The following is a 21,712-nucleotide window of genomic DNA, read 5'->3' on the forward strand; positions in this document are numbered from 1 at the left end:
CTGAAAACAGGCTGATACCTCAGAATGTGTGCCTTCGTAATTTTAGACATTAAACCTTAAAACCATGGTTTCACTTTAAATACTCATGGGAGTTATGCATTTAATGAACAGTGTTAGGCAGCTGAGTTTTAGCTGTTTTTCATCTTGAAGTAGTGGATAGTTTCACAATTTCTTACTGAACACTCATTTAAAGGATGTTAACTCTGATATTTTGTTCTGATTCAAATCCATAAGAGACTCTTTTGTTCTTGTACTGAACTGTAACTGAAAACTACTTCAGTAAAACAATAATCTTGTAATTTGTTTTACAATTAATCTATTATATTAAAAAAGTTTTGCTTAGTGGAAAAAAAAAAAAAAACGTGCAGTTTTGTACTTGAGAAATAATACACTGAATTTTCAGAGCAATTTCCTGATGTAGTGAACTAAAATTATTAAATACATCTTGGAAAAAAGTAAAAACAAATAATTAAAATCCTCTCCACATAAGTGGGTAATAATTATCTTGACATCTTGTCAACAAGCAATTACTCAGCTCCAGGTCACTTTTGTGCAGGCTCTTCTTTTCATTCTCCATTTTCGAGTTTCCTATTTTAGTGTCTCACAAAGCCTAATCCTTTCGCCAATTTCATATTTCATACGCAATTGTACCGCTAAACCATCACAGGGTAATACAGCCTTTACATTCAGACAATTTCACACCCCGCTCAGCAGCTGGAACTAAAGAATATGAGCTTAGACCTTAAGAGACACATGCCGCCTCATGTTTTGCATATTAACTGGACAAAGCGACATTCAACCCAGTTCTTTGGGATGTGAATGAAACAAAAAGATTCTTAGGATTTGTTTTAGGATTTTTGTGTTCACAAACCCACACATATGAAAACGGTAGAAATTCAAACATTTTCCCAAGATCCGAGCCATTTCTTGGGGATGCCAATATTTACCTAGGTATCAGCGGGATGAGCTCTAAGCTGCAACCTGCAAAATTGTAGTGTCCCTTGTGTGTGATGGCTGGGTATGATTTTATGTCTTCAAGGTAATTTTATCAAGAGTGTTCACACTCACCAGCTCTCGCTTCTCAACTTCAAACCAGCGGGAAATGCCGGGGAGACTCTGAACCAAAGTCAGGGTAGTCCTCTCCACCCACAGGCTCTGCAAAGAAACCCAAAACAAAAACACAACCCAACATACCTTCATGAGATTGTGCTGATCATCAAAGAAAATCCATCCTTACTCTTTCCTAATACACAGATGCACTCAATGTCTAACGCTTAGGCAATACATAAGGCTGCACATGCTGCTAAAGGTTCACTTTTGGTTGCAGGGAAGGCGTCATGTCTGATTTTTTATGTCATCATTCACGTTCCAGCTTTTACACAGGCTGGCATGATTGTCAATACGCACCCATCTTGCAAGGTCACTCTGACAGAAGGTAAACTATGGCAACTCGAGTATTTACAGGAGGCTTTTAATGTAACAAATGTATCCTATAGTGCTGCATATGTGATACAGCTTATGCCATATTGTAGCCATGTCAACAAACCTGAGGAATTGAAAGCTGCTGAATATTTATAGTGCAGCTCTTTACAGATGACAGCTCTAACACAAGCATAAACCTTAATGTCTTTTACTGTTGGGTATTCAGTCCCCTTTATTCTGATAGCCTTACATCAAATCCAGTGCAACCAGTTGTCTTCAGAAGTCGGATAATTAAGTGAGTGCAATTTATTTAAGTATAAATACAGCTGTTCTGTTCTGGTCAGTTCCAGTTAAACTGACAGGTCAGGCAAGGAGAAAATTAATCAGAGAAGCAAAAATTTGAATATTGCGTAAAAGTGCAATATTTTTGCCAGTCATTTCAGAAAGTGAAAGTTATTTTATAGAGATTCATTTCACATAGAGTAAAATATTTAAACTTGTATTCCTTGTAATTCTGATGATTATGGCTTACAGGTAAAGACGAAATTTGGTGTTAGAAAATTACAGTATCACATTAGGCTAATCAAAAAAGGCTGTTTTAAGCACAAATGTCAGGCTTCTGAAAAGTCCCTAAAAAGCCCATTTCTATCCACTCAATACTTGGTTGGGCCTTCTCTTGCATGAATTACTGCATTAATGTGCCGTGGCATAGATGCGATCAGTTTATGGCACTGCCTAGGTGTAATGGAAGCCTAGATTGCTTTGATAGCTGCCTTCAGATCATCTGTCTTGTTGGGTCTGGTGTCTCTCATCTTCCTCTTGACAACAGCCCATAGATTTTCTATGGGGTTCAGGTCAGGGGAGTTTGCTGGCCATTCAAGAACAGGAACAACATGGTCGTTGGACCAGCTTCTGGTATCTTTGGCAGGGGCCGAGTCCTGCTACAAAATAATATCAGCATCACCATAAAGCTTGTCAGCAGAGGGAAGCATGAAGTGCTCTAGAATTTCATGGTAGATGGTTGTGGACTTCAGAAAACATGGTGGACCAACACCAGCAGATGACATTGCACCCCAAACCATCACTCAATGTAGAAACTTTACACTGGACTTCAAGCAACGTGGATTCTGTGCCTCTTCACTCTTCCTTCAGACTCTGGGACCTTAATTTCCATATGAAATGCAAATGCTTTCATCTGAAAACAGAACTTTGGACCATTGACCAAAAGTCCAGTTCCTTTTCTCCTTAGCCCAGGTAAGACGCTCCTGACATTGTCTCAGTTGTGGCTTGACACAAGTAATGCAACATTTGTAGTTCATGTCTAGTATTTGTGTGTGGTTGCTCTTGATGCACAGACTCCAGTGTCAGTCCACATCTTGTGAAGCTTCCCCAAATTTCTTAATGGATTTTGCTTGACCATCCTGTCAAGGCTGCGGCTCTTCCTGTTGCTGGTGCACATTGTTCTACCACACTTCTCCCTTCCACTCAATGTTTTGTTAATATGCTTGGATACAGCACTGAACAACCAGCTTCTTCAGCAATGACCTATTGTGGCTTACCCTGCTTGTGAAGGGTGTCAATGACTGTCTTCTGGACTTCTGTCAAGTCAGCAGTCTTCCCCATGATTGTGTAGCCTATGACCCAGACTGAGAGACCGTTTAATGGCTCAGGAAACCTTTGCAGGTGTTTTGAGCTAATAAGCTGATTAGGGTGTAAGATCCTGAGTTTTCCAATAACTGTAAGCCTTAATTACCAAAATTACAAAAACAAAGGCTTGGAATTTATTACTTTACTTTTCATGACTCTATATATTATATGAGTTCCACTTTCTGAGATGACTGGCAAAAAATATTGCAGTTTTATGCAGTATTCAAAATTTTTTAAATGTACCTGTATACTTTTCTTCCATTTACAGTCATGCACTACTTTGTGTTGGTCTATCACAGAAAAGCTCATTAAATATTTTGAAATCAATCTGCTGCAAAGCCCTGCTTTAAAAAAACAAACAGTTTTTTTCCACTCAGGACACTTTTAACCACAAATTAGGATCAATGTGCAGGTACACGATGGGCTAATTTGTTTACTTTAAATCTAGTTTCGAACCCAGTGTCTTGCTCCAGGACCCCCCAAAAGAGCAGCTGAAAGTTGATATGCAGTATCGATCCAGTGTCCTCACGCTGAAGGAGGGTCTTCCGACTCACTACACAACCCTGCTGCCCTTTATTGATTTGATGCTTTTAAAGGCCCACCTGAACACAGCTCGTGGGAAGTAAAAAAGTGTTTCATAGCAGTAAGTTGACAGAAACATCTGACATAAATACAAGTCTCTGCATTTCTAAGAAAATATATATATAAAAAAAACACTTGATTGATGGCTTTTTTATTTATGGTGATCATACAGTAATCATACATTTCCACACCCGCAGTGCACTCTAGTCACAACATTAATGTTTATTGCACACTGTTCCTACCTCAAGGCCAGAGATATCTAGCCTAAATGAAAATGTGATACCGTGATTAAATTTAGCCAAGTAACCTTGATGGAAGTGATGAGAAAACGGCATGAAGCCTCCATGCAGTAAAGCTGAATATTTATGAGAGTAATATTGGGCTCTGTGTTGCTAGGCGTCTTAAAGTGTGTACAGCTGCAGGACCGAATCAGCCTGAAAAGGCATCATATGCGCTCAAGCCTTACACGGCTCTGACTATTGCCCGGGTTTTTGTGTATAATTACTGATGGCGCTTCCCTAAAGAATAAAACATGCACGCCATACACAGACTAACACTTGAGCACATGCTGTGTGATAAAAGAGTGATGCCACGAAGGTTGTCAATGAGGCTGTTTCAAATGGTTCTGAAGAGAAAGTCCTAATAGAATTACTGGAGCCTTATTTTCTGACTTCACAACACAAATTATTTTATAGCTTCTCCAGTCACAGTCAAAGGCAGCAAGTTATTTTCCCCAATATCCATATGTGTGGGTGTTCACATGCTTTTGCAAGAATTTACTTTTTCTTTACCTTAAACTCGTTCTCCTTGTCTTTGGTGCCCTTGTGAAACGGTCGGTCGTATCTGAACCTCCAGATGTGATTAAACTTGTAGAAGCTTTTGATGTTGTCAGGCACCCCATCTCGCTGCAGCACGTCCTGGCTCTCTGGGATGGGAGTTACAGCATAGATCTGCAGATCTGAAAGCCCCCCACAAGTCAAGGAAAATGCATGAGCAACGAGGGAAAAGTGCTCCGGGACTGAAATGGACAACAATCTTTCAATGACCTGGAAGAATACAGGAAACTGAGGATGCTCTGATAGACAGATGAGGACCCACTTACACACAAATAGGCCAGATATTTTTTTTTGTTGTTGTTCAAAAGTGTGGTTGATTGCAAAAAAACCATCTTTATCAGAGGGAGAACGACTGATCCACATAAAACAGAGTGCATGCGTGCTTGTGACCACGATACACGAATGAGTGAACAATCTGACAGAGAAGCTATTGATTGGTGTTATGTAAACAATTGTTGTCAGAGTCCGATTCACATGTGCGTTCGAAAACAATGTCCATGTGAACATGTAAAATTTAAATGCGTATGCATTCGCACTTGCATGTCATTTCACATGTATGCACACACAGACTGCATCCATGCATGCAATCTAAGTGTGCATACATGTGAAATGCCTGTATATATATAACGCATGTAGACAGTTCACATGTGCTCTCACCAAATTTGCATGTGCACATATATAAATCACATGTGGGCACACGCAACTCGCATATACACTTTTATACATTTTACATACAAATTTCAGATGAAAACTAATGTATATGCGTACATTTCACATGTACACACATAACATTTCCCTGTACACATATCTAAATGAACTATAGAGGCAAAGGATTCACACATACATGCATATAATCTATGTGCAATTTACATGTGCATGCAAACAACTCATGAATATGGATAGTTCATAAAACACACAACTCATTCACATTTTCACATTTGCATTTCCACATATACACAGATCCTATTAGCATGCACAAACACAATTCACATGTACCAACACATAACACACATGTCTGTCCATATTCACATGTATACACAGACATACATTAGATTTCACTAAAGACTAATAGATTTGGCAGGTTTGCACATTTATTTCAAGTTAACATGTGAAGATTGACATGTGCACACATTCCAATTACATATACAGGCATAAAATAACCCTGTGCAAGCATATGGTGCGTTCATGCATGCATACAATTCCGCTTCACAATTCCTCTCTCTCTGTCTCTCTCATACTGTATATATGATGTACAGTTTATATAAGGACAGGAAAAAAAAAAGTTGTTTTATTCTGCTCTTGTGTCTGGGTATTGTATTTCAGCACTTCTATATGGGCCAACACTTGTCCTTTACATTTGTCTGAATAATTAAAAGGGCCAAAATTTTGTTTTTATGAGTTCGAACAATGCAAAGAAATGAAACGAGCTTTCCCTAACGGACTGTGAGATATGTACAGCGAGGGTGTTTGCTTGGTTTTAGAAAACAGACACATGCAGCACACTAGTAGCTAAGGTAGCCTTAGATGCCATCTGTACAGCTTAGCATATAAAAAATATATTGATCTTTTTCTCAACCTTAATTCTTCAAGATCACATGGAATGATCCACTTGACTATCTAATTAGCAGACTTTGCTACTTTTCTGTAAATCAATAAAAAAATAAAAAAAAATAAAAAAACACAGCCTTATCAAAACCGTATCCCGTAATCTAGTAAAAAGTATTTAGCCTCTTTGAAAAACCACCTCATGGGTTCACTTTTAAATTCCTCCAGCAGTGTGCCTGATTGCAGTTTGTTGCAAAATGTGTATAATGCATACATTTGCAATACAGTGCATCTGTCTATTTTTGAATGTGAATGGTTTTTGATTATTATTGCAAGACAAACAGCGGGGATAGGCATGTGATAGCTCATTATGGTCAGTTATGGATACAAAAAACATACAGGTGCCCATGTATTGTGCTGTCAATAGTCACTTGCACGGATAAATTCTGTATTGCCAAGGATACACTGTGCATCGGCCTGGTATATGGTCTGGTCCGGCTGGTTGACGTGCTGCATGGCGATGGCGTGGGGAAACTCGTTGAGCATCCTCTGCTGGAAAGCCTCCAGCCTCTCGTAGTCATGGCCGCGGCACACAAACTCTTTATTCTGCAGCAGAGGAAGCGTGTTTAAAGAAAAAGCAGCACAGGGTTAGCTTGACATCTAGTGGCTGCAGCATGCAACTGCAAACTGCAACAAAGACAGGGACTGTTACATCATTAAATGGCGCAGAATAAAAGTTGCTGAATGTCACCTTACACTGAAGGAGTATTATTTAAGAGAATGTTAAATCTTTCTGAAGTTTTATTTTGATTTTAGACAGTTAAAAGTACTACACAATTCAATAGAGAATATGGGAATAATGTTTTTTTGTTTTTTTTTACCCGTAAGAAGAAAGGGAACTTCTTTCCATAGAAGCCAACTCTGAAGAATTCAGGCTCTAATCTTTGCTGGTCCATGATTTTGTCATACAGGGATGCTTCCATCATCTGACAAAGAAAACCAGCCACTGTATTTTTATTTGCTTCTTTTCTCTTCTTCCTAAACTGAATGGATTACCAACTATGCTGTTTCAAAATTCCACCTGCATGCATGCATCTCCTCTCACAGCTTACCCTCATTTTGCTCAAGTTCCTGTAGTCGTAGTAAGACTCGTACTGGTCAGCAAGCTCCCTGCAAAGGATGATGCCATTCTCCCAACACTGAGGTTTCAAAAAGAAACAAAGAAAGAAAAAAAACATGTAACATCTCAGCACAAACCTTTAAGGAAAATTCGACTCTTAATGTGCAGGATTGCTATCAAACCACTTGATGGCACTATTGAGCCAAACAGAAAGAATCAAATACTGGTACAGAATCCGGTAGACTTGCAAATTAAACAGGAAACTTTTCTTTCCTGCTGCCTCCTGGACCCTGAACGGCCATACAAACAGATGGTGAAGCTGGTGAATGCGTGGGAAAAGTGGACTATTAGCAACCACAAAGGAGTAGCTTGAATGATTCCTAAATTCCTCTGGAATGTTAAAATTTTCTATAATTTCCCTTTGCAAGAAGTGAGTTTATGTGTGAAATAGCATCGGACCATGTAAACCCTTAAATTGTGAAAAGTTATTGCATTCAGCTTAAATCTGGGTACACGGCATCATAGAATTAACTGCGAAATGAAAGTCAGTCAGTCATCTTCTATACCGCTTCTTCCGTAGTGGGTCGCGGGGAAGCTGGTGCCTATCTCCAGCAGTCTGTGGGCGGGAGGCAGGGACTGCAAAATGTTTTATATGCAAATCCAGAGTAAGTTAGACTATGCTGTGTGCCACCTCACCTTTCCCCTATCGAAGTTCTGGATGATCGTGAGATGCAAGTACTCCTTTCTATGCCACTCGCTCTGCATGGGGTAGTTAAGGAACTCTCTGAGCGGCCTGTCTGACCATTCCAGTAATTCGTCATACAGCAGCAGGGTGTATGAAGCCTCTGCAATAAACACGGTGACCGCGGTACAGATTAGACATTTGGAGTAAGATAACGACTAGGGAAAAACAATACAGTACAGCTTTTCAGAAGTATTCATAGATCTAGACTTTTTCCACTTTTGTTATGTTACAACCACAAATATGAATCTTTTTTGGGATTGTATGTGATGGATTGTTGTCCTGTTGTAAGATGAAGTTTACCATCCGGAATTGCCTGTATTCAGTTTCAACCATCTTTTCATCAAGTCTGACCGGTGAAGCCAGCCTATCAACTTTTCCGACCTCTCTAGCAACTATTTTTCAAACTGTGACTAGTGGCAAATCTAGTGACTTTTTAAAGTGTTTCTGAAGACCCCAATGTAAAAGCTTGTACTGCTGTGGCTCAATGGGCAGCGGGTGCAGTGGGCCTGAAACTCATCTGAAAACACCCACAGGGGGCACAATCCTCATGTAGTACCTGCAGTTGGAGCATGACCCCACACTATAAATAATTGTGGCATGTACAAGGTTGCTAATGGTGGAATGTAAATGTAAAAAATGTCTTTGTTTAACATAAATAACTGCACAAAAATATACATTAAATATACTATCTCTTTTTTTGGTCTATTTAGACTGTTAACCAGATGGTACACAGAAAAATGTAAATGGTTATGGTTAAAAATGATCACGTTTTTGTAGTATCTAATCTGTAGTTCTAAACATTTTACCATTTTTTTTGTTCACTTTTCCCCCCCATCATTATTTCTCTCTTCTACTTATATTATAATAACAGGCTGATGGAAAATAAATAATGAGAAATTGGTAATTATGACTCTGACCAACTTCCCTGTCTTTGCTGGAACAAACAATCCCACAGTATGATGATGCCACCAACATGTTTCTAAATGTTGACATTGTGCTCATGCTACAGTTTTCAAGCTGTTTTGTGTAAACATGTTTCAGAACAATGCATGCTTTTCCTTCTCCATCACAATTATGCACAACGTTATGTTGGTCTATTGCATTAAATATCAATAAAAGAAGTTTGTGTTTATAATGTGACAAAATGTGGAAAAGTTTAAGGGGTATGACTAATAAGATGATAATGGGAGAAAAACAAGAGATGCATATCATTAAAAACACTCTCCCCAGGGGAGTACCTGTGTAGTTCTGGGCTTTGAGGTGGAGGTCGTACAGTTTGTGGATGTAGCGGATGTACATTTCCTCCTTGTTCAGTTCCGTTTTGTAAAAGTTCTGAAAGGAGAAGAGGGTGATTCAGTTGAAAGAAAAGCAAAAGAGAAGGAAGGCAAACGGGGTAACGAGGCTGCAACAATCTGAGGGTTTAAAGACATAAATAAGCACAGAAAATAAAAGGCCGATGCTTAACAAAGGTGCAATAACACATATCAACTGCAAAGTAACAGAAACTTCTGATTTACTCGCCCACACACCCAGGCGATGGATTTAGTTACATAAGCAAAGCCTGCAGGGTACACATTTATATTTTCAATCCAATAAATGTCAAGAATCAAAATTTGCTCTGCAAAAGAAACAACTGTATCAAGGTGCAGAATAGAAAAGTCTTATTAATTACTCAGCGGAGTACTCAGCGTTGTCAGCATTTCATTTCAACCCTTATCGGAATCAAAAATAAATTACAATTTTTTTTTTACATTATACATTAAAATGGGCTGCATGGTGGCACAGTTGGTAGCACTGTTGCCTTGCAGCAAGAAGGTCCTCAGTTCGAGTCGAGGGTGTTTCTGCGTGGAGTTCACATGTTCTCCTCCAGCATGCTTGGATTCTCTCCGGGTACTCCGGCTTCCTCCCACAGTCCCTCCCAAAAACATGACTGTTAGGTTAATTGGTCTCTTTCTAAATTGCCCTTAGGTGTCAATGGGTGTGTGCATGGTTGTTTGTCCTGTGTTTTGCCCTGCAATGGACTGGCGACCTGTCCAGGGTGTACCCCGCCTCTCGCCAGTGGACTGCTGGAGATAGGCACCAGCTCCCCCTGTACGGAAGAAGCAGGTATAAAACATGGATTGATGGATATAATAAAATGTTAGAGGCGGCCCAATCTCAAATGTTGTTCTGTCTAGCTATAAAGACAACGTCGGTACCGCTTATGACAGTGAATGCAGCTGAACTAAACCAATATAATATAAATTAAACGTAAGCTGAACTAAGATTCTAATTCTTGACTTACTTGGGATAATAGTAATTCTAACTGCATATTCACCAGGACAAATAGAGGGAATCTTGTTATGAAATTTTCAGTAAAAGCCAAGAATATTCATTAATTTATTTGATGCATTTATATTTACTTTTTAAAAGAGATGTTGCAATCCAAACCCAAATGTAGCATCACGGTCCTGATGAAGGCAACCAGTTTGTGACTTTCTGACTATACTCAACTGCACCCCCTGCTGTTGGTGTAGTCTATGTGATATTCTCTGTTACAACCCCAGTGAGTGCCGCAACTGCTTTTTGTTTGGCCATGTTTTAAAAAAAATATGGCCTATTTTCCTCTCCATGGCTTTGAAATCTGAAATGTATGACATGAATTTCAATTTGATTTAATTTATGTAACAAGCAAGTGTTTCTCAATCCTTTATAATGACGCTCACTGTAAACATGTGACCTTATAGGCTGCTGTGCCTTCCTGTCTGTATATGTCATGTGAGGGTCCGATATATACATTAATAGATCATCAGCATACAGAGATACTCTATGGTCCATCCCCCTGCCTATAATTTCCACTTATTGATATTAGTGTTGTAAGAGCAATAGATAAGGGCCCTCTGGCCAAGGCATAAGTAGTGGGCTAATGGGGCATCTCTCACAGGTTCCCCTTGTCAACTGAAAATACTGTGATTGCTTGCCATTAGTAACTACGGCAGCTCTAGGTGATGTGTACAAATGTTTGGTCCAGGAAATGAGTTTAGGGCCATTTCCACATTTCATTTAACATGTGAGTAAATATCCCCATTCCACCCTATGAAACGTTTTTCTGCATCCACTGCAACAACCACCTCAAGCACCACACCAGATGCAGAAGAGTAAATAATATTTAGGAGTCGGTGGATATTTGTAAATGAATGACATCCAAGAATAAAACCGGTTTGGTCTACAGAGATCACGTCATGCATTGTGGTTTCTTTGCTTAAAGCAAGAACTTTGGCAAAATTTTTTTTTTAAAGTTGCTGTTTAGAAGAGATCTTGGTTGGTAAGAGCTGCATTCTGTGCTGGCTTTAACAGTAGGATGATTAACGCTTCTGTCAGTGTGCGTGGGAGAGATCCTTGGGACAGAGCATTATTCAACATTTCAAGTAGGAGTTTTGAAAGTTTATCTGCAAACTTAAAAAAAAAACAAAAAAACTGTTGGGTACCCATCTGGGCCTGGTGATTTGTCATTCTGCATTGCCATTATTGCATTAAGGATTTCAATGTGTTTTAATGGTAGTTCATTCTGGGTTCTATGCATTATGTTTATTAGCGGGCTCTGGAGATTAATAAAAAAGTGTTCCATGTTGGTACTGTTTTGTGATGTTTCTGACTAATATAAATTTGAGTAGAACTAAGCACATGTTTCATTAATTTCATGTGGATTAATAGTTAGGTCCCCATTGTCGTTTTTTATCTGTGAAATTTGTTGAGCAGCTGAACGGGTCTTAAGCTGCTGCGCTAACAAACGGCCCACTTTCTCACCATGTTCATAGATGTAACCCCACAACTTTAACAATAGTTGTTCCGTCTTCCCAGTAGATACATTATACTGCATTTGAAGGTCTAGTTTCTTTTTATCTAGCTCAGGAGAGGGGGCAGCAGAATACAGATCATCCATAACATTTATTGATTGTAGAAGCTTCTCTTGTTTGGTACTATTCATCTTTGTTATTTTAGCAGAGTATGTTATCTCTCCCCTGATCACTACTTTTAGGGTTTCCCACAGCAGAGATGGGGAAGTACCATCTTTTTTATTGAATTCTAAAAAATCATCAATTTTTTGAGATATTAGCTCACAAAATACCTTTTCAGTCAATGAATTTCAAGGTTGTTCCATTTTATAAAGAGGAAATGCAAAGTCTAGTAGTATAGGGGCGTGATCTGATTTTTATTTTAGTTGAATATTCCACCTATTTGCCAAGAGGAAGAAGAGACCTTACAATAAAAAGGTAATCTATTCTACTATATGAACGGTGTACTGAGGAAAAGAAGAACATTTTGCTTTGAGGGAATAAAAATGGCAGGGGTCAATTCCCCCTGTCGTCCATAAAAGCAGATAGCAATTTAGCCTTTTTTGAAAGATTCATAGATTTAGGATTGAAACGGTACATTACAGGGTTAATTACACAATTTAGATCACCTGCAAAAATGAACTGATGTGAGTTCAGCTCTGAGAATAATGAAATAATTTTTTTCCATGAATTTGTCATCATCCCAATTTGCGGCATAGACATTAACCAAAATGACAGGTTTATGATAGAGGAGATTGGATATCATTACAAATCGCCCTTGCGGGTCAGAAATAATTTTTGGCAGAATGAATTGAATTTTTTGTGCAACAAAATGGCAGTACCAGACATTCTGGAATTAAGATTAGAATGAAACAGATAAACAGCTTTTCTGTATTAGCAGCTTTTTCTGTATTTGTATTGCTTTCCAATTTTGCAGTATTCTGCAGTGATTGCAACGGAATGGACAGTTACACCAATCTCCTCTCTGAGAACCACGTTTGAAAGGAAAAAGACAGAAAACAAAAACAAAAACAAAACAAAATACACGGTTTGCAAAGATCTGATGATGCCCCTACCCATATCCCAATCCCACATCATGAACAAACATAACTAGAACCATGCCTATACTTATCCCTCTCTCTGAGGTAAGCTGCAGGCTAAACATTTTCCTCAAGAACTTCTGAAAAAACAAAAAACAACTTCCTTTTACCTTCCTCCCAGAGAAGGCTCCCAGTAATTCCAAAGTAGGAAGATCTTTAACCCTTAATTCCATGGGCTGTGTGTAATATAGAAGTCTCAGAGGATAAAAATTAGCATCTCGAGGCTAAACAGAGGTTTTCAGTCCAAGATGTATTTATTTATTTCTTACTCTTGGCTGAACTTCCAATCATAAAGCTTTTGTGAATCATTGCATGCCAAATGTAATCACCTCGTTACCGCGTGATGGCTCATAGCTGAAACGGGTACAGCATGTGAAACCTGACGTTCTTTGGGTACAGAGCTTGCTTCACATGGTTAAAAGCAGCTCGTTTTTTTAGCAAGGGTTGCACTGATATCCTGGAAACTCCTCTGGTACTGCAGCTCATGGTTTCTGGCCCAGCAGAGAGCAACCTCCTTCTGCTGGAATGTAGAGAAGCAGACCAGGAATGCATGTGGGGTTGATCTTTGACTGGATCCGGTGCACTCTTTCCAGGTCGGGTGGCGTAGGAAAAACCTTGGGACCAATCAACACTTCTGAAATGAGTGGATCTTTACCATCCTCACTGCCTTCGGGGATGTTCAGGATGCGGAGATTGGCTCTCCACAAACAGTTCTCAAGGTCGTCAAGCCGGTCCAAAAGTATCTGGTTTTGGAGCTCTCTGAAGTTGGACTCTGCTACTGACAGCTGTTCAAAGTTATCACTGGCCTCTTTAATAAGAAGGGATGCATCGACCCTGAGGGAGATCCCTTGTTTTGCAAATCCTGCTGACAGCTGATCCGTAGCAAGTGTTGCCTGAGTTGGAGCGCTCATGGATGACTTAGGATTCTTGGAGTTACTCATACTTGGATAGGAAAGTCTTAGCTTAACCTAGCACTGATAATTATATTAAAGTTATGAAGAAAGGGTAGGCGAAATAGAAGAAATGCAATAGGATAACCAAGAGCCCTCTCACATGTGTCCTCCCTCTACATATCACAACCGGAAGTCAGTCAGATCTTTTTTAACAAGACATTTTTTACTTGTGGGTGTTTTGCAGAACATTACAGTAGCTTTCTTATTCCAGTTAACCTGGAAAGGAGCAACATATTGAGGCTGACCTGCAGAAAATCAGATTGAGACAAAGTATCTTCAAGGATGGAAACTGTATTGTCCTGAACATAACCCGTGAATGAATTAAGTGGGACAAAATCAGTATAATCATGTATTGCAATATTAATGAAATATACTGTGTTGTTTCCCAGCTGTTTTAACCTACTGTTCTCAAGCTTACACACGTACATGGTATTGGATTTATGAACTATTTACTATTAAACTGGGACCCAGTACCAGCAAATGCTGAATGGAGGGGGACAAAAAAAAAAAAAGAGTCTTGATCAGGACATATTAAGATCTAAACCATTCTTAGCTTTTCACAGGATAAGAAATCAGTCTATCACATTCCAACCCAATACATTTCAACTGATTTTGATGGCCGCCTACAGAGCTAATGTTAGGCTAATCTTTATTTAATAAATAAAATTATAAGAGTGAGAGAAAATGTGATACATATTTGGCAAGTCATCTACTTTTTATTTTGTTTTTCTTAAAACTGATCATCCAGTTCACATTATTTCTGAGTGGCTGGGATGAAAGAAATTGCTGCACTATTCATATGAATGCCGTTTTTAGCCGTTTTGCGTAATTTAATGCAACTCAGGAATTTAGTGAACAAATGTTTTCACATTAACCAGATGTTCACATCAGTGGAAGTAATTGTATAATCTTTTTTAGGGAAGAATATAAACTTACCAATAAACTGACGGTGCATCCAATCTTTTTACCATCCACTTCCCCCAACTTCATACAATCCCTGTGGAATAAACACAAATATAAAAAACTATCTGACATGATAACCGAAACAGATATACTTATGTATCTCGGAGGACGCGCGCGTGTGTGTGTGTTATCCGACCTGTAGTCCAGCAGCCTTTCCATCAGACGAGTGACAGTTGCAATCAGAGAGATCCCGCTCTCCCTCCATGTCTCCCTTTCAATCTTCTTCAGCAGGCTGCGGGAAAAATGAAAAGAGACAAGAACAAGACAAAGAGAACGTCATGACCTGAAAAGGCAAGAGAGAGACAGAACGGGAACAGGAACAGCAATGGAAGAAATCACTGAAGAAAGAAAATGGCACAAAGCAAAGAAATTAATCTCAATCATGCAAGTCACCTATGCTTGTTGGCTCGCCTGCTGGAGTTATAATAGGAAACTAAACAAATTACAAAGATTATAATAACGGGTTGGTTTGATGGAAAGTTAGGAGATCAGACACACAATAGCTCTATTTTGGGACGGACCAATCGTTTCCCGTTTCCCCTGACAAAGACGACACAGAGACCAAGGAGGAGAGCATCTTACCTAGGGTACGGACCAAACAGAGGAATTCTACTCCAGGCGGGAAGCATAGGCGGAATAAATTAATATTAACATGATTAAAATCAGCACAAACTCACACGGCTCAGCTTAAGGGGTGGTAAAAGTCAGCAGGTGGGACAGTTATTGGAAAGCAAAACGGAACTAAAATATGCTGAAATCATAGAAAATGAATATATTGCAATTCAAACAGAAGAAACAACAAGCTACTGACTAGAATAAATAAAATAAGGATCATAATATTGCTAACTAACTGCATAATTACAATGACATACATGTTATCCATTTCATATAAACATTAAGCTCCTTGAGTATTTATTGCTCTTGGTCAACTCTGTTATTTCTCCTACATAAAAAATGATGGAAAGGTGAATGATTTACAACAAAAGGATCACAGATAAATTCACACCTACATCGTCTTACCAACGTATCAATATCTCTTAAACTGTTGCACATTTTGCCAGGTTACAACCACAAGCCTCAAGGTATTTTATTGGGATTTTGTGTTAGAATAACACCAGTTTCCCTGACCCTGCCATAGAAAAGCCTCCCAACAGCATGATGCTGATGTTCAGACGTAAATAAGGAAGGAAGAAAACTATCCAAGGTTTTCACCCATTTTTACGAATAAAAATCAGAAAAGTTTGATATCCAGAAATGAAATGTAGTGCAACAACTTGCCTTTAAACTGTTTACTAATTTGGTGATATAGTCAAATGTATCTGCGTGTACCCGGTAATTTAATCTTAGTATAAATACAGGAATTCTGTTCTGTTCCACCGAAATAAACGGTATTGTCAAGGAGAAAATTAATCAGAGACGCAGCCAAGAAGTAACTATGCAACATCTGCAAGGATCCACAGCTTAGCTTGATGAATCCATTGACCCAACCACCATTAGTTGTGCAGTCCACAAATCATTATGTAAGAGCGGCAAGAAGAATGTCATTGTTAATAAAAAGCCCTGTTTGCAGTTCACAAACAGCCACATATGAGACACAGCAAAAATGAAGATGAAGATGCTTTGATCAGAACTTTTTGGCATGCATGTGAAATGCTACATGTGGGGGAAATCTAACATTGCAAATAAGCCTAAATACACCATTCACATGGTGAAACATGGTGGTGGCAGCATCATGCTGTAGGGATGTTCGTCTTTAACAGCAACATGGAGTTTGCTCAGAGTTGATGGGAAGATGGATGGAGCTAAACATGGGTCAAAACTGGGATAAAACCTGGTATAGGCTGGCAAAAGACTTGAGGCTGATCTTCCAACAGGACAACGACCACAAACATCCAGCCAGAGTTACAATGGAAATGTTTTAGAGCAAAGCATATTCATGTGTTAGAATGTCCCAATCATAGTCCTGACCTAAATCCAACAAGGAATCTGTGGCAATACTTCAACATTCCTTTTCATAGATGCTCCCCATTCAACATAAGTGACCTTCACATGTTTTGCAAACAAGAATGGACAAACGTTTCAGTCTTTAGATGTGTCTTTTATCTGTTAAAACACTCTGTAAACCATGTATAATTTTCCTTCTCCGTCGTAGTTGTGCACCACCTTCTGTCTATCACATAACAATCCCTATGAAGTGCATTGCAGCTGTGGCTCTTGTATTGTGACAAAATGTGAACGAGTTAAAGCAGAGTGAATACGTTTGTAAGGCGCAGTATATGATAGTGAGGAGACGTATCTTGTGCAAATGAACCTGAATTATTTAATTATTTAACATGAATGATTTAACAGTAATGTCTAAATATTAGCCTACAATGAAGGGCAACATAAAGAAAAAAAAAAGAAAAACAAATTATAAAAATACCACACACACACACACACACACACAGAAGTATGCATGCAAACAAACACTAAACAGATGCAACAGAAATCTGCAAACAGAAGGACAGAATGAAGAAGTTCCAGCAACAGATGTGGTGTGAATCAAGACCAACCGAACACTCACGACTTACCTCGTCATGTAACTGGGCTACTTGATTTTAACTCCAATTGTAAAACTCCTTATTGCAGAATTCTTAATAATAACTTAAAATCAACTTGAAATCAAATGTGAAACGTTAATCTTAAATTCGGTTCTTTGTTGTGTCTGCGCCGTTTGTTTGAAAAAGATTTCTATGCTGAATTATTCTTTATTATTCTACATAATCTATGTTTTCTTAATCTTTTAATAACTCACATGCTATTGAAGAGCTCCCTGTACGTTTCATCTCCTTTACCCTCAGACATCAGACTGTCGAGTTTGTCAATCAGCTTGGCCTCCACCTGTGAGGGAGGAAAAGAAAAAAGTAATAATCCACGTAATTCAGCAGCAACATAGTAAAGTGTTTAAGTCATGCCAGAAGGAGAAAAAAAAAAAAAGTAAGACGATGTTTTTGCAGGCTGCAACCTAAACAGAAGAGATAAGAAGTCTGCAAAAAAGACGAAATACCTCTAATTCATACTTTTCATCTTTTTCCGTGTTATGAAAAAAAGTGCATACACGTTGGTGCCTTTTTAGTAATCTTAAAATGTTCAGTAAGTAAAATTAATGTAGCCTTAAGGTTTACTTTGAAGCTGTTTCATGAGGTGTGGGTATGGGCAATTTCTTTATCTATCTGGAGGGAAAATCTCTGCAGTGGATTTAAACTGTTGCGTTAGCCTTCAAAAATTATTTCAGTTAACCCAAAAGAACCTGGATGTCTGAAGTCTGAAACCTTACTCAGACAAGCTCACCTTTTTTGAAAGAGCCCTCCATCCCTCAAGTTTTAAAGCCTAGGCCTCCTCCTGTTTATCAACTCATAATGAGTTTATCAACTCATTCGACTTCTGATCTCCTTAAAGTATAAAGATGAAGATTTTAGGTGGCTGATAAAAGTTTAACAGAGGCCCACCTGCTTGAAATTGCCACTGCGTCTCTGCTCCCAGTCCATCATGTCATGGAAGATTGGGATCATGACATTCCTCAGATCGGGTTGGGGCACCAGGGTCACCTCCAGGAACGGCCCAATCATGGCTGGAATAAAGTTCAACTTATGCTCCCCTGAATCCGAGACAAAGTTCAAGACAAAGGTTAGACTTTGGATTTATTCATAAAACCTCTCAGAAGAGGGGCTGCACAGTGGCGCAGTTGGTAGCACTGTTGCCTTGCAGCAAGAAGGTCCTGGGTTCGATTCCCGTCCATGGGTCTTTCTGCATGGAGTTTGCATGTTCTCCCTGTGCATGCGTGGGTTCTCACCGGGTACTCCGGCTTCCTCCCACAGTCCAAAAATATGCCTGTTAGGTTAATTGATCACTCTAAATTGCCCTTAGGTGTATGAATGAGTGTGTGCATGTTTGTCTGTGTGTTGCCCTGCAATGGACTGGCGACCTGTCCAGGGTGTACCCCGCCTCTCGCCCATAGACTGCTGGAGATAGGAACCAGCTTCCCCACGCCCCACTATGGAATAAGCGGTAGAAAATGACTGACTGACCTCTCAGAAGATTTGTTTCATTTTCTGAATTTTTTCCAATTGATTTAAAACGTAGAATATTTAAGAACTGATTTTATTTCATCTTTAAAGACTTCATTTTCTTTTGTATTGTAATCTACTGCCGTTCATGTAACGCTGTGAGAATCTTAAAAAACAAATTTGATAATTCATTAAAAATGAGAAACTCACGTATGAAACTGTTAGAATCAATAAACAGAGTGATATATGTTAAGCATTTACTTTTGTTGACTTCAATAAATCTGTCTTACAGCCAATGAAACTTACAATCTGCCTACTTTTAATTTAACCAAACTTTTCCCTTCCACTACTTTCCATTAATCTGCTTAGATACAGCACTCTGAATACCCAGCTTCTCTAGCATTGACCTTTTGTGGCTTTAACCTCATTATAGAGTCATCAGTCTTCCCCATGTTGGTGTAGGCCATAGCATAACCACAACAGAACATTTGTGTCTTTAAAAACCTTTTTATTGGTCTTAGGTAATATTTGATCTTTTTCATTTTCTGCAATCCACAATCATCAAAGTTAACATAAATATATATGGAACATATACAGTATCTCAAAAAAAGTGAGCACACCCCCGTGCTGTGGCTCAGTTTCAGGGTGTTGAAAATCTTTTTATAGCCTAGGCCATCTTCCTGTAGAGCAACAATTCTTTGTTCTTTGTCATGAGGTGCCACGTTGAACTTAAAGTGACCAGTAATAGAGAGTATGAGAGTGATAACACCAACGTTAACACACCTGATCCCCATTCACACCTGAGACCTTGCAACAGTAATGAGTCACATGACGCTGGGGAGGGAAAATGCCTAATTGGGCACAATTTGGACATTTTCACTAAGGGGTTTAGTCACTTTTGTTTAGACATTAAAAGGCAGTGCGTTGAGTTTTGTTGAGGGGGAAGCAAATTTACAGTTATACCAGCTGTACACTGACTAATTTACATTGTATCAAAGTGTCATATCTGCAGTGTGCTCCAAGAAATGATGAAATACTTACAGAAATGTGAGAGATGTACTTACTTTTGTGAGATACTGTAAGTCTGATTGTAATAAATCTATATGAATGTCACTTTTTCGAATTGTCATTCATTCATTCATCTTCTATACTGCTTATTCCATAGTGGGTTACAGGGCAGCTGGTGCCTATCTCCAGCAGTCTATGGGCGAGAGGCAGGGTACACCCTGGACAGGTCGCTAATCCATCGCTGGGCAACACAAAGACACACAGGACAAACAAATACGCACACACTCATTCACACCTAAGGGTGGTTTAGAGAGCCTAATTTACCTAACAGTTATGGTTTTTGACTATGGGCGGAAGCTGGAGAGAGAACCCATGCATGCACGGGGAGAACATGCAAACTCCATGCAGAGGGCGAACCCAGGACCTTCTTCCTGCAAGGCAACAGCGCTAACAACTGTGCCACCGTGCAGCCCCTTTTTTTGAATTGAATTACTGAAATCAGGTAACCATTTGATTATGTCTTAAATTATTTAAATGCATCTGTAAAAAACATTAAAACTGATTTAAAATCCATCTTAAATTGTGCAAATATACAATTAAAGGCAAAGTTTAACTTTTAAAATAAAATATATGAGGAATAGATATGGGTTTTTACAGTGCAGTAAAGACCAGTCATTGAATTGACAGTTTACCTAAATTCTGCCACATGCTGAAGATCTCACAGCCCATCATCACTCTCATGTCTCCATATCTGCATGACAAAGGAAATACATTTTTATCAGGAATGCAGGCTAGTGCGCGGCGACTTACAACAGCTAACACTCACTTCTCCAGAATCTTCTTCCTCTTGGAGGGTGAGAAGGACTCAAGCTGAAGACAAGGCTGGTTGATGAATATTACAGACAGGTAGAAATAGGAGTCCCAAACCTAAAAAATGTGACAAACCAAGCTCTCTTTTAAAATATTACATTTTCAGGAATTTAGAGAGACATGTTTGGCATTAGTACAATCTTAAAAATTACACTTTCACTCTTTTTCACTTGTTTTTTTTTCTCCTTTCTGATCATGATTTAGTTTTCAAGCCAACATGTTGTTAGTGCCTAATAAATAATTAGACATAAATCCATTAATATCTTGGAGTCAGGGTGGTAGGGATAAGGTGACATGTGGCATGCTCCTACAGATTCAAACAGTCATACCTTGTAATCAAACTTGTCACTGAGGAAATTCTTCCTCAGCGCATCAGAAAGGTAGAGGACGGTTGTGATAATGACGCTGAAAGAAAAAGCCAGACAGAAGCTTCTTTATTAACTATTCATATGTGAAAAGCACGAACCGAAACTGTCAATAAATATTGGGAAAGAACAGCAATGAATATGGCGAAAGAGATTAGCAGTCTTACTCTCATCTCTATAATCACGGGTTAAGTTTTACTGCAATTGTGGTCTTACTTGTTTGTGACAAGTCGCATCACAGTCCAGTCTTTGGGAAACATCTCAGGTCTGATTAGGATTCTGAAGACTGTGAAGATATGAAGCAGGAAGTCCTGCAACATGAACACACCAAGATGTAGTCAGACATCACCTGGAGGCAGTTTGCATTTTCAGATATACAAGTTTTCCAATAAGGTTGCATTAATCTTCTCCGTAGTTCGGTGTCATTATAAAGTCATTATTATGCTTCCTTTCTAAAAGAAAAAACAACCTTTCAACTCCAAATATGACTTTTGTATATGTAAGCAATAAATCCACAGTTATATTAACAGGAAATTATAACATTTTGATCTCGCAGGGTGATTACAAGTTGCATTGGGCATTGGGTGAAATGCCTGCACTCTTCGAGAGATACTAGACTTAATTTACTTCATTTTTCAGTGAGAAAAGGTTCAAATTTGCTACAGGTTGTGCATTTATTATGTTTTGAAAACATG

The 21,712-nt window shown here is 38.9% G+C and overlaps 1 protein-coding gene across 5 annotated transcripts in view; it reads right to left on the minus strand.

The window, feature by feature from the left end:
• Positions 1–21,712, minus strand: part of dock4b (dedicator of cytokinesis 4b) — a 160,538-nt gene that overhangs the window by 31,383 nt on the left and 107,443 nt on the right. For 3 of the 5 annotated variants that reach the window (XM_047389716.1, XM_047389719.1, XM_047389715.1), the window contains exons 27-42: positions 21,234–21,328; positions 20,982–21,057; positions 20,609–20,709; positions 20,475–20,533; positions 18,217–18,365; positions 17,523–17,608; positions 15,311–15,337; positions 14,865–14,960; positions 14,702–14,762; positions 9,136–9,229; positions 7,849–7,997; positions 7,145–7,231; positions 6,914–7,018; positions 6,497–6,638; positions 4,443–4,609; positions 1,069–1,155 (exon numbers count right to left, since the gene is read on the minus strand). In XM_047389716.1, the coding sequence (XP_047245672.1) occupies positions 1,069–1,155; positions 4,443–4,609; positions 6,497–6,638; positions 6,914–7,018; positions 7,145–7,231; positions 7,849–7,997; positions 9,136–9,229; positions 14,702–14,762; positions 14,865–14,960; positions 15,311–15,337; positions 17,523–17,608; positions 18,217–18,365; positions 20,475–20,533; positions 20,609–20,709; positions 20,982–21,057; positions 21,234–21,328 (1,581 nt within the window). The remainder of the gene's footprint in view (positions 1–1,068; positions 1,156–4,442; positions 4,610–6,496; positions 6,639–6,913; positions 7,019–7,144; positions 7,232–7,848; positions 7,998–9,135; positions 9,230–14,701; positions 14,763–14,864; positions 14,961–15,310; positions 15,338–17,522; positions 17,609–18,216; positions 18,366–20,474; positions 20,534–20,608; positions 20,710–20,981; positions 21,058–21,233; positions 21,329–21,712) is intronic. The other 2 variants (XM_047389718.1, XM_047389717.1) reach the window with 1 other exon arrangement.

The sequence above is a fragment of the Girardinichthys multiradiatus genome, chromosome 17 (assembly GCF_021462225.1).
Source record: "Girardinichthys multiradiatus isolate DD_20200921_A chromosome 17, DD_fGirMul_XY1, whole genome shotgun sequence".
Lineage (NCBI taxonomy): Eukaryota > Metazoa > Chordata > Actinopteri > Cyprinodontiformes > Goodeidae > Girardinichthys > Girardinichthys multiradiatus.